This window comes from Euprymna scolopes, chromosome 10 (genome assembly GCF_053919585.1).
Source record: "Euprymna scolopes isolate OS-2025 chromosome 10, ASM5391958v1, whole genome shotgun sequence".
Lineage (NCBI taxonomy): Eukaryota > Metazoa > Mollusca > Cephalopoda > Sepiida > Sepiolidae > Euprymna > Euprymna scolopes.
The window spans coordinates 111,935,448-111,949,198 of NC_136491.1; the positions used below are offsets into that span (position 1 = coordinate 111,935,448).

The following is a 13,751-nucleotide window of genomic DNA, read 5'->3' on the forward strand; positions in this document are numbered from 1 at the left end:
TGTTCCTATGCAGTTCTAGGAAGTCCACCCTCCTAGGCCTTGCCTTCTCTCTTTGAGAAGGGGGTTAGTTTATTGCTTATCATCTGGGATGCCCCTACCAGGAAATGCCAATGAGGCTGCCTAGGTAATTTTTGCAAACTGGATTACTCCTCACTTGGGGGCGTTGGCTCTTTAATCCCAGTTTATGACTCTTGTGTCACATCTTCCTACCGTGGGAGGAAGAAACATACTTTTAACTGGCTTTGCAAACTCCTTTTTTCCTGATACAATCTAATCTAAATTTTATGGGTAATCCAATAGGTCACATATTTTCCTAGAGTTTTTACAAATTTGAAAAAACTGTCTTCTCACTGGAGCAGAAATACTTAAGACTAGTTTTCAACGATTCAGTTAATTAAATCAAATGAATATTTAGTTGTGTGCACATGCATGAATCCATTACTCCTGTTGTTTATACTTCTATTAATGATAGAACAATTCCAGTATTTTTTCAGATTTCATACTAAATTCCTGATTTTGATTCTTTATAAATCTCTAAATATTTAACTATAAAGTTTTTTTTTCCTCCAGTTACTATAAAAACACATGTCAAGCATGTATATATTTTCTCAAATGTAAAACACACTTGTGGGGGGAGAATCTATAGATTTTAGTTTTACTGGTAGTTTAAAATCAATAAATATTGATTATTTTATTATTATTACAACCAGCAGTTGAAGATTTTGTTTTAAACAATATCAAATAAAAAAGATAATTAAAGGGATTGTTTTTGCCATCAGTAAATAGGCACAAATTTTTCTGATTCCAATATCCCCAAAAGTTCTCATTTTTCCGATTCCCAATTCTGATTAATTGGCCGAACACTAATTTCTATTGCCTACTGGAACATTCAACCTTGCCTTTTTCTATGATTCTTTATTTTTTCTCTAGACAAAAGAAGAGAGAAACAAACGTAATGCAATGAAAGAGAAACGCGACAATCTCATGGCTGCACGGCTGAAGAAGATTAAAGATCGACAGAGGGCAAAAATGGGTTTACCTCCTGAACCCGAAATTGAAGAAGACCCATCACCAGGTAAGAAGCAACCTATGGATATTGTATATCTATTACTGACATTTTTTTTTTCTTTCTAATAAACTTTGTTAAAATATTACAGAAATGTCAAATGTGGTCCATCTTGTCAGTTGTCACTTGTTTCGTCGTTGGTTCTGGTCAGCAATTTATACAGTGCACATTCTTAAGCTTTCTTTTATGTTCTTAGATCACGGAAGGATGCTGATCATCGAATCCTCATCCTAAAAATAAAGAAACATAATGCGGATTATGTTTTGGTAAATATTTGGAATATTTAACAAAATTTATTTCACTCCTTCCCACCCAATAAAATTTAAATACATCTTTGCCCCCCCCCCCTTCACTATCACCACAAAAATCGAAATTTATAAAAAATAAAAGTAGAAATGGCAAAAAGACATAGGTTTTCTTATTCAATCTCGGGACATGTCTTATCTTCCTGCTAGTTTATTTATAAATACATTATATTGTGGTTCACCTGTGCCGTAGAGATTACTCAGGACTGTATATCTTAGGTCTCACATGGCACCAAATGTCATCCGAAGCTATAAGGAACGCATGCATTCCAACCGGTTGCTCTATTAATTGTTCTACGCCCACACTGTATTTACAAGATCCATGGAAATTTGGATGTTTATGCAATTCAGTATAAAACATGGGTAACCAGCCAATCAACCTTAATCCGAAAAAGCATTATCTTCATCTATGGTTGGTTTTATTTTTTTATTCATTTTTTTCTTTTTGTTCTGCTTTCCACTTAGATTGTAAGCATGAAGCTGGAGTAAATTTTCATAGACAAACATGATAGACATTTTTTCTTTTTTGACTTATAATAACTTTAAAAAAAACTGTGGATCCATTTTCTGACTAAAAGGTAAAATAGTTTTAGAACCTCAAACTCTACATCTTTCTCTGTTCGGTTCCATTCAGCTATTTATTTTTTTTTACCTCCGAAATATCTCTTATAAACTTCCCTCCCACACACATGGCCAATCTGATAAACTGCAAAACTGCAGGTGTGCTGAGACACGCATAGCCATTAAAAGTGCATAATTAAAATTACCATTTAATAGTTTTGTCTTGGTAACTCAATCCAGGTTGACCTAGGTATGCACACGAGTGTTAATGTTGCTGATATATCTTTCTTCAGATAACCATAACACAGGACATTCACTTAGGGTTAATATAAAGGTTTATTTACAAAAGGGATACAAGGCAAGAGTCTGTCACTCTCAGTGTCTTGGAACTCTCTGATTCCCGGAGGAGTATTTCTATATTGCGTGCTAGAAAACTACTGACACCTGCAAGTATCCTGTACCTCTATAAGGCCACCATTCGCCCATGTATGGAGTATTGCTGTCACATTTGGGCTGGTGCGTCTGCTGCTAGTCTCTCGCTCCTTGACAAGGTTCAAAAGAGAGTCGCAAATCTGGTAGGCCCTGAACTGGCATCTAAGCTTCAGCCTCTGTCCCATCGGCGAAACGTAGCATCCCTCTGCCTGTTCTACAAGTATTTTAATGGTGAATGCTCTGACGAACTGCAGACACTTGTGCCCCCACGACGTAGACACCCTCGACAGGCAGCTAAATCCCACCCCCACGCAGTAGAGATCCCTAGATGTAAAAGATCTTTCTACTCCAGTAGTTTCTTCCCCAACTGTACTGACATGCAGAAGTTCAAGTGTAACATGAACTGCCATCTTGCTGCCCAAATTCCTACATAGTGCCCCAGTAGTTGCTGCCCCTGATAGTAGCCTCCTACATCAAAGTGGCAATGTGCCTTGTTTGGGGGTGAAAATGTAATTAAAAAAAAAATTTTTTTTTTTAAATATTATTGTACAGAAGGGTGCTAGGTCATTCCATTATAGCACCTTCCCCCAAGCTAAATTCTTCCCTAGAATTTAGCTTTACCATTTAGTTCTTTTTGAGTTTTAACCAAAGCGTTCTACTCTTTTCATTTTTTTATTCACTTCTTACAGTTTGCATTTGTGAATTCTTTGATTTTGGAGATTGACTAGTATTCGGAGTTACTGATATTCCCTTGGTATTTGGAGGTTTAATTTGGAAAGTGTCATACAACACTTCCATTGGTAACTCTCAGTTTTTGACCGTTTCAATGTGTCTTGGTTTCAATTGGTTTATATGTCTTTTATTGGAAAATGTGCATCCTTTTATGATATAGACCATTCTCCTGATTCTTTTTGAGACTATTCCATCTTCTCAAAAACTCTTTCCTGCCCGATAACTTTTAAAGAAAGCTTTATCACCGTCCTTATACGTCCTGCACTTTGCATTATCTTTAATATTTTTTTTTCTCAGAATTAATTGGTCAAACACAGAATGTACTTTGTTGGCAAACATTATTTCAGCCGGTGATAAATTTGGATTAGTGTTCTGGTTTGGAATTATCCTATAAACTGTTAGGAATTTCTTAACACTTAAATTAAAATAAGATCAAAAAACTTTCCAATGATTATAAAATAAAAACAGAATGATCGGAAAAACATAATTAAAAAAATGCAAAGAAGAGATATAGGCATGAGAGAAAAAAGTGAAGGAACTGATTAGCCTTGTCACCGCTTCCGGTAGCAGACACACCAAAAGTTAGGAAGTATGTTAGCTGACTATAACCGCAATGTAGTATCTCTATCTATCTACCCAAATCGTTGTATCAAGGCAATTTCATGACAAAATTTTATCGAAAAAAAAAAAAAATTGATTTTTTTTTTTTGACGTTGCTATTGCAGATCCTAAAATTCCAGAAGAAAACATTTTAAAAGAAGTGAAAACGGAAAGTATTGTGAAAAGTCCTCCACCCGTTCGAGAATGGGATCTGGGAAAAGACAGTAAGTACATGGAGTCTTTTCTTTTTTAACTTAATTTAAAGATTGAATTAGATTTTTTTTTTTTTTTTTTTTTTTTTTTAAATATTTCACTTTTTTTTCTTTAAACATTTCCATTTCGGAATTTGAATTATTTGGATTCTTCAGACTACTGTTCTTGCCTTAAGTGTTATTCTCACAATGTTTTGATCAATGTGAATTTTAAAGAATCAGTTTGGAATATAATTTTTCCAATTCTGATTAATCGTCCCAGTACTACTAATAATAATAATAATATATATGAAATCTGAACAAATCAAAATATATTTAAGCATATTTTATGCCCAGGCAAACCCTGTACCTGTGACAGAAAGAAAAGATTGTATTCCAAAAATCACATAAATTGATCATGTAGTTATACTTTTTATAAAGAAAATAATTTTTAAGCGAATTTGAGTTTTTCTAATGCTCCCCTTACTGTCATGTCTTTAAAATCTCACAATTTTAAATCATTTTGAGTTATTTCCCTTGTTTTCAAGATGGTGTTGATATCCTCGCTGTTCATTTAACCACAAAATTTGATTTTCATATTTAAAAATAAAACTACTTAATCGATTTACATGATTTTTTATGTACAATATTTTCTTTCCGTCACGGATACGTACATCTTACAGATTTTACTTTGTGTTTTTTTAATATAAGGGGAATTCTGGAAAAGCACCAAATTTTCTTGAAAGTATCCTGAAATTTATATTAATTTATTTATTGCGGACTATTATTCTCGTCTTTCTTAGTTGTTTCACGACGTTTCGGCCAACTATTCCTCTGGCCTTCGTCAGGTGGTAACCGCGACGGATAGGAACTTCGAATCTTCTAACTGCGTTCTCAGCAATCACTGCCATCCGTAGTTGTCGTCTCACCACGTTTTGGCCAAGTAAGCCTTTGGCCGGCTTTTGGGTAGGATTGAAACCGCTATCTTCAGACAATGCTCATCTGAATCCATTGTAAAACAACAACTAATAAAGATGAGAATAATAGTCCGCAATAAATAAATTAATATAAATAATACTCATCTCAATAATGAATTCCAATTAAAATGATATATATCCTGAAATTGTTTCTTTTTTTTTTTAATATTCTTTCAATAGAAATGTGGGAATCCGAGAAGAATTATTTCAGAGAAAGACGGAATGAGAGAGCGGCAGAGTTTGCACCCCCAAGTTCGTATTTTTCTTCAAATACTGTTTCAGCCCCAAAACGAAAGATCCATGAAGAACAACGGTATTCCCCACCTCCACAAAAGAAATCACTGCCCCAGAAATTAAAGAAAAACAAACTCGGTCTACAAGGGAAAAAGAATGACGATGGAAAAGTGACCCCAGAAATAAGAAATGATCCAGTCGTCGTGGATTTGTTGACCATTCCGCTTCCAGGTAAAACGCCTCCAACAATCGACAATGACAGTGAGCCAGAAGAGAAATCAACTACCACGACGGAATATCAACAGCTACTACCAGAAACGACCCCATCGCAAATGTGGAACCAGCCTACTTCATCTTCTAATTTTTCAACCCCATTGCAAATTTGGGGGCATCCTGCTGCAACTGTAGACCAGTACAATGCAACACATGTTGCTGCATACAATAACCAACCGCAAAATCTCTACCCGCCAAATGCAGCATCCATAGTAGCACCATCCCAAGATACACAAATATCCTCATCTTTCGTTACTCAACAGACAGTTCAACCCGCACAACCCAAGCCTGAAATTCTGGATAGAAGATTTTTTAAAAATGTTGAATCTTTGCAAAATTTGTGAATAAATTTAATATTTTTTAAAAAATTGTTTGGTATTTTTTTAAAGTGATTTTCTTGTTTTCCACACAAACAAATTTGCATTGCAATCTACTAGACTTTTTAGTTAATTACAAACAGGCAAAAGTTATAGCTCATTGACTTAGAATTAGTGCTTTATTCCACTCATTCTATATTATAGTAATTAATCCCCAACTGCATTGAATATATATAATACTTTGTTTGCTGCACCTTATCATAGCAAAGGTATATACAAAATTTCAGCCAGATCAGTCCAGTAGCTTCCAAGAAAAATGGAACAGACAAACTAAATAGATTACTAATGGAAATCTGTAATTTGTCTGTACTTAACTCTCCTATTGTTTCTATATTTGAGGTTTTTAATGCTCAATTAAGAGAGGGTAGTGTAGTATCTGTTTTGTTGTTATGAGACTAATACCTTGTGTGTGTTAAGCAGAGGATAGTGTATTACTACTACTGTACCAAAGTGGCACCCACTCTAAGCGAGTTGAACTGGCTTCCTCCAAAGAAGGAAGTTTCACAGAAGTACAAAATTCACAAGTGGTCCCGAGTCGCATGTATATCCTGTTAAAGGATATGACAACATCAGATTTTTGCAGCTCTTGCAAGGTGTTGACGTCCTCCTATATACAGCATCTGTTATTCCCAAGTGTTCACCCATCTGGTACTGACCAGACTCAACATTGCTTAACTTCTGTAATCCAACAAGAACCGGTGTGTCAACATGATTATGCCATATGTAGAGGATAGTGTAGTACATGTTAATTTACCATAACATCCTCCTAGGGATTACCTACTCCTTTAAAGAGGGGAGTTGGTAATGTAGTAATTGTTGGTTCTATATGCCAACAAAAATGTGACTTAAACTCCAAAAAAGTGCATGTATTATATGTGGGATGATGTACGAGTCATGACCTATATACAATGGTTGAACAAAATAATGGAAAATAATCAATGGCAGCTCTCCCATGAAATCCAGTCTTGTGAAGCCCTTGATGTTGAAACGGAATCATCCAGATCATTGTTAAGCTCTGTTGTAGTTTTGGGTGGCTGAGTTTGTACTCTTTATATAATCATTACAAGGGCTCTACAATATCTTTCAGGCAGCTTCAGTTTTCTTCTAGAATTTTGTTTATTTTTTTTTTTTTTATAGGCTATCATCACCTTTTGAGACAGTTTCACTCGATACGGCCACCATTGCAGCCACTTCTGTTACAGTCGCACCTGCCAAAGGTGCACCAATAATTTGCCCTCTTTAGAAATCTGATAGATTTGTCATTGAAATTTATTTTACTAATATGTAATGATGTAAGGAACAAAACTTGCCAACGATAAACGTTAGATTCTGACCCAGAAAACAGCAATTGTTGCCTCCTTGTCAGAAACCTCATTCATGGAATGTGAGAACTAAAGGAAGCAAGAATTACATGGCTGTCATAATTTTTATGAGTATTTATCAAGTCAGGGTTTCTTTTTAATCCATTAGCACGGATAATTAAGCATATTTAAGCAACATCTGTGTTTTTCAGATATCTATAGTCAGTCATGAATGTTACTTGTTACATAAATCCATTTGTTCACACCATTAAGAAGCAAGGGAGATCACTCTAAAAACTTGAAAAGAACTATCTCAATACACGAGAGATGGAGAAAATTGAAGTGTCTTTTAAACCTACTGTCTGAGGTATATTGCAAATAGTTTTCAGTATACTGTGAAAATCTAGTTGAAGAATACAATTTAATTTTTTTTTAAATCAAATACATTAAGTAGTTCTTATATCCGGTTTAATGTCTGTTTTATGTGAAAAAATTACTTTCAAACTAATCTCTGGCCAGACCTTTATCTCCAAGTTCATTTTTATCAATTTGTCCCATATTTTCCTTGGCTTTCCCCAATGAGATTGCCCTACTACCATAACTGTTCTATATTTACTAACCAAAGAATTCACATCCATTCTTTCAACATTGCCATACTATCGACATATCATGTTCTGCTGTTCAGATCTAATTTTCCTTTAAATTGAAGCAAATTTTGAAAGTAATTTTGCTCAAATAGAATTTTGTATTTACAAAAGATTTTTGGTAATAAATTAAAGAAAATATAATTTGGGCATCAATAATTAACTAGCTCAATTTAAAACAACTTTAATAATATAACATTTTACAGTTTACAAAAAGTTAAAAAATCTTAAACTATTATTTTAGTATTTTTAGCCTTGATAAGCATTAAGATAAATAGACAACTGAATTTTGAATATTATGAGAATTAAAAATCTGTAAATATTATCCACTTGAAACAAGAAAACAGCAATTCCTCTCCCTTTGCCAGAAATATTTCTTGTAGAATGTGAGGACTAAAGGACAAAATAGGGAGGAAACAAGAGTTACGAGGCTGCGCAATGTAAAGTCCACTTCCTACTCCCTGTAACTTGAAATATTAATTTTCCATACAATAAAGTCTGCATAAAATTAGGATCATATTTGGAGTTGAATCGCTCAATTGAGGCCCAGTTTTTTTTTTTTAGATTAAGAAATAAAAAAGAATATGCAAATTAGATATGTTAAAAACGTTTTTTATTTCAAATGTAAACATTGGTCTGTTGCAAAGAAAACAAAATAAATAAATTTACTTTGATCCATTTTTTTTCTTTTATGCGGGTCTAGAAAGTAAAGAAAAAAAAAGATCACGAAAAAAAAATTGAAAGAAGAGAAAAAAAAGGAACGTTGATAAACTTGTATTTTTTTTTTTTAAATTTCAAATCGCCAATCCAAATACAGACACGATCACATACATGGTCTTGTTTTCCCACTTCACTGTACAACTCCCTGAAAAGAGAAGAAATTAAACCTCTTTTAAAATACATAGCAATCCTTAAATAAATGGTAGGTATATATCTTTATTGCTATATAACTTACTACCTAGCTCTACTTGCATATTGAGCACTGTTGAAGTAAATACTGAAAAATCAATACAGAAAATAATACTTAGCTCCTTAGCTAGTTGAGCACTTTCAACAGATTACTTTTTAACTTAAAAAGTTGATGAGTTATGAAGACGGGAATTGTACCATTAAAACTAGCAACCTTTTGTGCTCTACGTATTCTCCACCATTCTCAATGCACTTTTGCCAGGAATTCAATGACACATCTCTGCTTATCATATGTCCATGAACGGGGGTTGCTTTATTAGAGTCATTAGTCTCACACTGTCAATATCTGCAACAGAGGTGAAACTTTTAGATCATAAGTTCAGTCATCATAATGCAATTTGCAACCCCCTCTGATCCATTTGGACAGAATAAAAAATAGGAGGCATTACTTTTGGAACACCTCTTGTAATTAGAAATGAAAAAGCAATACATAAAAAGTTTTTTTTTTTTTTTTTTAAATGACCACTACTAAATATTAATACAAAAATTAAAATTTTTTTTCACCACATGATAAAATAAATAGGAGAAATGTTAATTTAGGAACATCACTTAAAAACATCCCAACACCTATTAAGTATAGATGCATTATTAAATTAAAAGAATGAACTAATACGCTGAATGTCATGGCGAACATACTTCTTCCTTAATAAACATGAACACCTAGATACAAAAGAATTATACAGATTCAAAAGCTTAAAAATGCAAACGCAATAAAACTAATGATTAACTTTAAAAAATTACTGCTTAAATAAAGATTTAGAGTTCTCAAAACCATTTCAAAAAACGATTACACATTTTTAGAAACATGACAAAATCTTTGTAAAAGTGGATAAAACTAGACATTTTTATGAAATAAAAGAATATAACTAACCACAGAAAAGATGAAAAACTATATAAAACTAGGTACAAATAAATGCAACTACATTGATATAATAAATGCTGAAAGTAAAAAATATAAAATAAAAATTGACAAAATTAGTAAACTAAAACCTAGGGAGTGCTACATCTTATTGAAAAACCACAAATTAACAATAACCCCATCACTTGCTTAATTAACCCAATCAAACCAGAAATAGGTTAAAATTAGTAAAACGATCCTTTCTAGAATAAATAAACAATAAATAAATAAAATACAAAAAGATTTGGAATTAAACCAGTGGGTCAATAATACAAAAGTAATCACTTGATTTAATAATTAAAAACAAAAATAAATGTACCTGCCTTCAATTTGACATCATGGATTTCTATCAATCTATATTTGAAAAACTCTTTAACGTAGCCCTGGAGTTTGGCAAGATATATACAGATATATCCAAGGATGAAACCACATCATTAAAAAATGTAGAAGATCAATGCTAATCAATAATAAGAATGAATGGATAAAAATGAAAATGACAAACTTCTTTGATGCATGCACTGGACTCTGCAGAGGCATCAGATTTTATAGTGTTATTCATTTTATATGCCCTCACATATATATTTGACAATACATTGTTTTTTAACTCTAAAAGTTAAAGAGCTATGAAGACAGGAATGATACCATTAGAACGATCTTTTGTGCTCCAGAATTTGTTTTTCTACATAGTCACTACCATCGTCAACTGAACTTTTGCTAAAAATTCACAGATGCATCTCTGTTCTGATGCACGCCCATGATAGGGTTGCTTTCTTTAAGTTTTTACACCAACATCTGCAACAGAGATGAGACTTTTAGGTCATGAATGCATAAGTTCAGTCATCATAACAATGCAATTTGCAATCCCCTCTGATCATTTTGAACAGAATAAAAATTAGGAGGCATTAATGACAAAATGATACATGAAAAATTTATTTTTTTAAATGATCACTACTAAATAACAAAGATTTTGAATTTTGTTTTGTTTTGAGCATTTTTTATCATGTTTTTTAAAAAAAAAAAAAACTCTTTTTCACCCCAAACAAGGCATATTGTTACTTGGAAGTTAAGGGGTTACTATTTGGGATTGTGCCTAATGGGGGTATTGTGGGAAACTGAGCAGCGAGATATCTGTTCACATTACATTTAAACTTCTGCAGGCTAGCACAGTCAGGGCAGCAGGAAGCAGGAAAGGAATTGCAACGTCCAGCAGATAGAGGGAACAAAGCACCCGATGACATGATGCTCTATAACAGACACAAGGGGAAGACGAATGAACACATATCTAAGGCAATAGTTGAAACCTTATAGGGAGACCTCCAGTCTGTAGTAAAATGGGGCTGTAAATGAATGGTAACATTTAATGCTGCTAAGACTAAGCTTCTTTCCTTTAACAATTAAACCTTATTAAACACTGATTGCCACAACTAATAATACATATACTACTTGAAAGTTCAAATTCCTCGATTTAACATTCACAAACAACATGAATTGGAGCAAATACATTGAGGACATTGCCAAGGTTGCTGCAAAGAAGGTGGGTTCTTTCTACTGTGCTAGAAAATTAATCACACCTGAGAATATCCTATATCTCTACAAAGCCATTATTTGCCCCTACATGGAGTATTGCTGGTACATATGCCACTACCTCACTATATAACTCACCACTATAGTCTTTCGCTCATAGACAATGTGCAAAAAAGAGTCTCAACCTAATAGGTTCCGCACTATCAACCAAACTCCAATCCCTGTCACATCACTGAAATGTAGCATCTCTGTGCATGTTTTACAAGTATTTTAATGGAATGTGCTCCAACAAACTAAAATACTTGTATACCCCCGACTAACCTGACAAACAGCCCCCCCCTACACTGTAGAGATCCCTAAATGCTGGAAAGCTTTCAACTCTAATAGTTTCTTCTAGACTTTGACCCCCCCCTGGTTGCTTCTTCCTGACTGTACAGACATGCAGAAGTTCAAGTGTAATGTAAACAATCATCCTACATAGTGTCCCTGTTGATTTTGTCCCAAATAGTAGCCCCTTACATCCAAGTACCTTAGTGCCTTGTTTGGGAATGAAAAAGAATAACAGTTAACGGTTTTCTGGCATCTAGAGGCATAATAACAAGTGAAGAGGTGAGTCTGAAAATTTACACTGAATGAGATTTTTAAGCAAGCCATTTGCTTGAATCCCAATTCCAAAGCATGTTTTGTTGTTTTTTTATAGGCAGTAGAGATGACTGAGTATCAAAGATAAGATGTGAATGAAAAAATTAAAAATAAAAAGATAATGGAAGAAAAGAGAGGGGGGGGTCGTCACTTACCGTCTGTTGTACTGTCCCAAAAGCAAGAACTGGCCGTATGAAGTCCAGCCCCATTCTTTTGCATTATCACACAAGTAACTGAAAAGATAAAAAAAGGAGACAAAAATATGAAAATCATTTTTTTTTTTCACAAACACTGAAAAAAAGTCTATTTTCAGGTCATAAACTAAATATCCTCAAATTTTATTTTCATTTCATCTAAAACTGGTCATGTAGATGTTTGCGAACCATAAACAGCGATATCAAATTTCTTTTGGTCACACAATTAGCAATCAAATTATTGACATTCAAAGTTTGTTTGAAATTAGAAAATTTGTCTTCTGTGCTATTATTTTCCAATAACCAATTTTCACAGTGTATAAGTAAAAATGCTTCAAAAGAGTGAAAAATCCTAACAAATGTATCATGTCATCTTGTGGTAAGAGAAAATGAATCATAATGGAAACAATTATTATTAGATTAAACCATCGTAAACATTGGAAAAACTCCAACTGGCCTTTTGATTAGGAGCATAGTGTAGTATCTGTTCTGATACCAGATTTCAGCTTTTCTGTCTTCAATTAGTGAAGCAAAAATTCTTCTAGACTGAGGCAATTTTGTTTCAATTCAGTGACTTTTTTTTTTTTTTTTTTTAAAGAATGTGATTTTCCCCACATTAAAAACCAAACTTGTATCTAATTGTCCTCTTTGGAACATCAGGCAAAATCTTATTACTCCTCCAAAATGTGCAAAAAACACAAAAGCACATCCTTTGAATCAGACATAACTTGGCGTTCGCTCACCTTTCTCCGGAACATGACGTCAACAGCTCAGGTTTAGCTCAATCACAACGCCACGTGGTTAGTTTCAACTCGATACATATGAGATTTTGAATCAATATTGGAAGAGAAGAAAAAAAATTCACCATTTTTTACATGCAAGTCAGTCAGGAAGAGAAGAGCAAAACATGAATTTGGCCATCTTGGGCCAACAACAGCTACAGCCACTGGATGTCATAATTGACTATTGTCAACAGCTACAGCCACTGGATGCCATAATTGACTATTGTCAACAGCTACAGCCACTGGATGCCATAATTGACTATTGTCAACAGCTACAGCCACTGGATGTCATAATTGACTATTGTCAACAGCTACAGCCACTGGATGCCATAATTGACTATTGTCAACAGCTACAGCCACTGGATGCCGTAATTGACTATTGTCAACAGCTACAGCCACTGGATGCCATAATTGACTATTGTCAACAGCTACAGCCACTGGATGCCGTAATTGACTATTGTCAACAGCTACAGCCACTGGATGCCATAATTGACTATTGTCAACAGCTACAGCCACTGGATGCCGTAATTGACTATTGTCAACAGCTACAGCCACTGGATGCCGTAATTGACTATTGTCAACAGCTACAGCCACTGGATGCCGTAATTGACTATTGTCAACAGCTACAGCCACTGGATGCCGTAATTGACTATTGTCAACAGCTACAGCCACTGGATGCCATAATTGACTATTGTCAACAGCTACAGCCACTGGATGCCGTAATTGACTATTGTCAACAGCTACAGCCACTGGATGCCATAATTGACTATTGTCAACAGCTACAGCCACTGGATGCCGTAATTGACTATTGTCAACAGCTACAGCCACTGGATGCCATAATTGACTATTGTCAACAGCTACAGCCACTGGATGCCGTAATTGACTATTGTCAACAGCTACAGCCACTGGATGCCATAATTGACTATTGTCAACAGCTACAGCCACTGGATGCCGTAATTGACTATTGTCAACAGCTACAGCCACTGGATGCCGTAATTGACTATTGTCAACAGCTACAGCCACTGGATGCCATAATTGACTATTGTCAA

General features: G+C 34.3%; 2 protein-coding genes across 3 annotated transcripts in view; one reads left to right on the top strand and one right to left on the bottom strand.

Moving 5' to 3' along the window:
• LOC145286208 (coiled-coil domain-containing protein 174-like) overlaps positions 1-5,741 on the top strand; it is an 83,725-nt gene extending 77,984 nt beyond the window's left edge. For both annotated transcript variants that reach the window (XM_080135010.1, XM_080135011.1), the window contains exons 9-11: positions 931-1,075; positions 3,822-3,920; positions 5,045-5,741. In XM_080135010.1, the coding sequence (XP_079991136.1) occupies positions 931-1,075; positions 3,822-3,920; positions 5,045-5,715 (915 nt within the window). In that variant the 3' untranslated portion in view covers positions 5,716-5,741. The remainder of the gene's footprint in view (positions 1-930; positions 1,076-3,821; positions 3,921-5,044) is intronic.
• A 2,548-nt stretch (positions 5,742-8,289) lies between these two features.
• The window catches only part of LOC145286211 (dynein light chain Tctex-type 1-like), a 42,741-nt gene continuing 37,279 nt past the window's right edge, over positions 8,290-13,751 (bottom strand). The window contains exons 4-5 of the mRNA XM_080135012.1: positions 11,882-11,959; positions 8,290-8,558 (exon numbers count right to left, since the gene is read on the bottom strand). Coding sequence (XP_079991138.1) covers positions 8,488-8,558; positions 11,882-11,959 — 149 coding nt within the window. The 3' untranslated portion in view covers positions 8,290-8,487. The remainder of the gene's footprint in view (positions 8,559-11,881; positions 11,960-13,751) is intronic.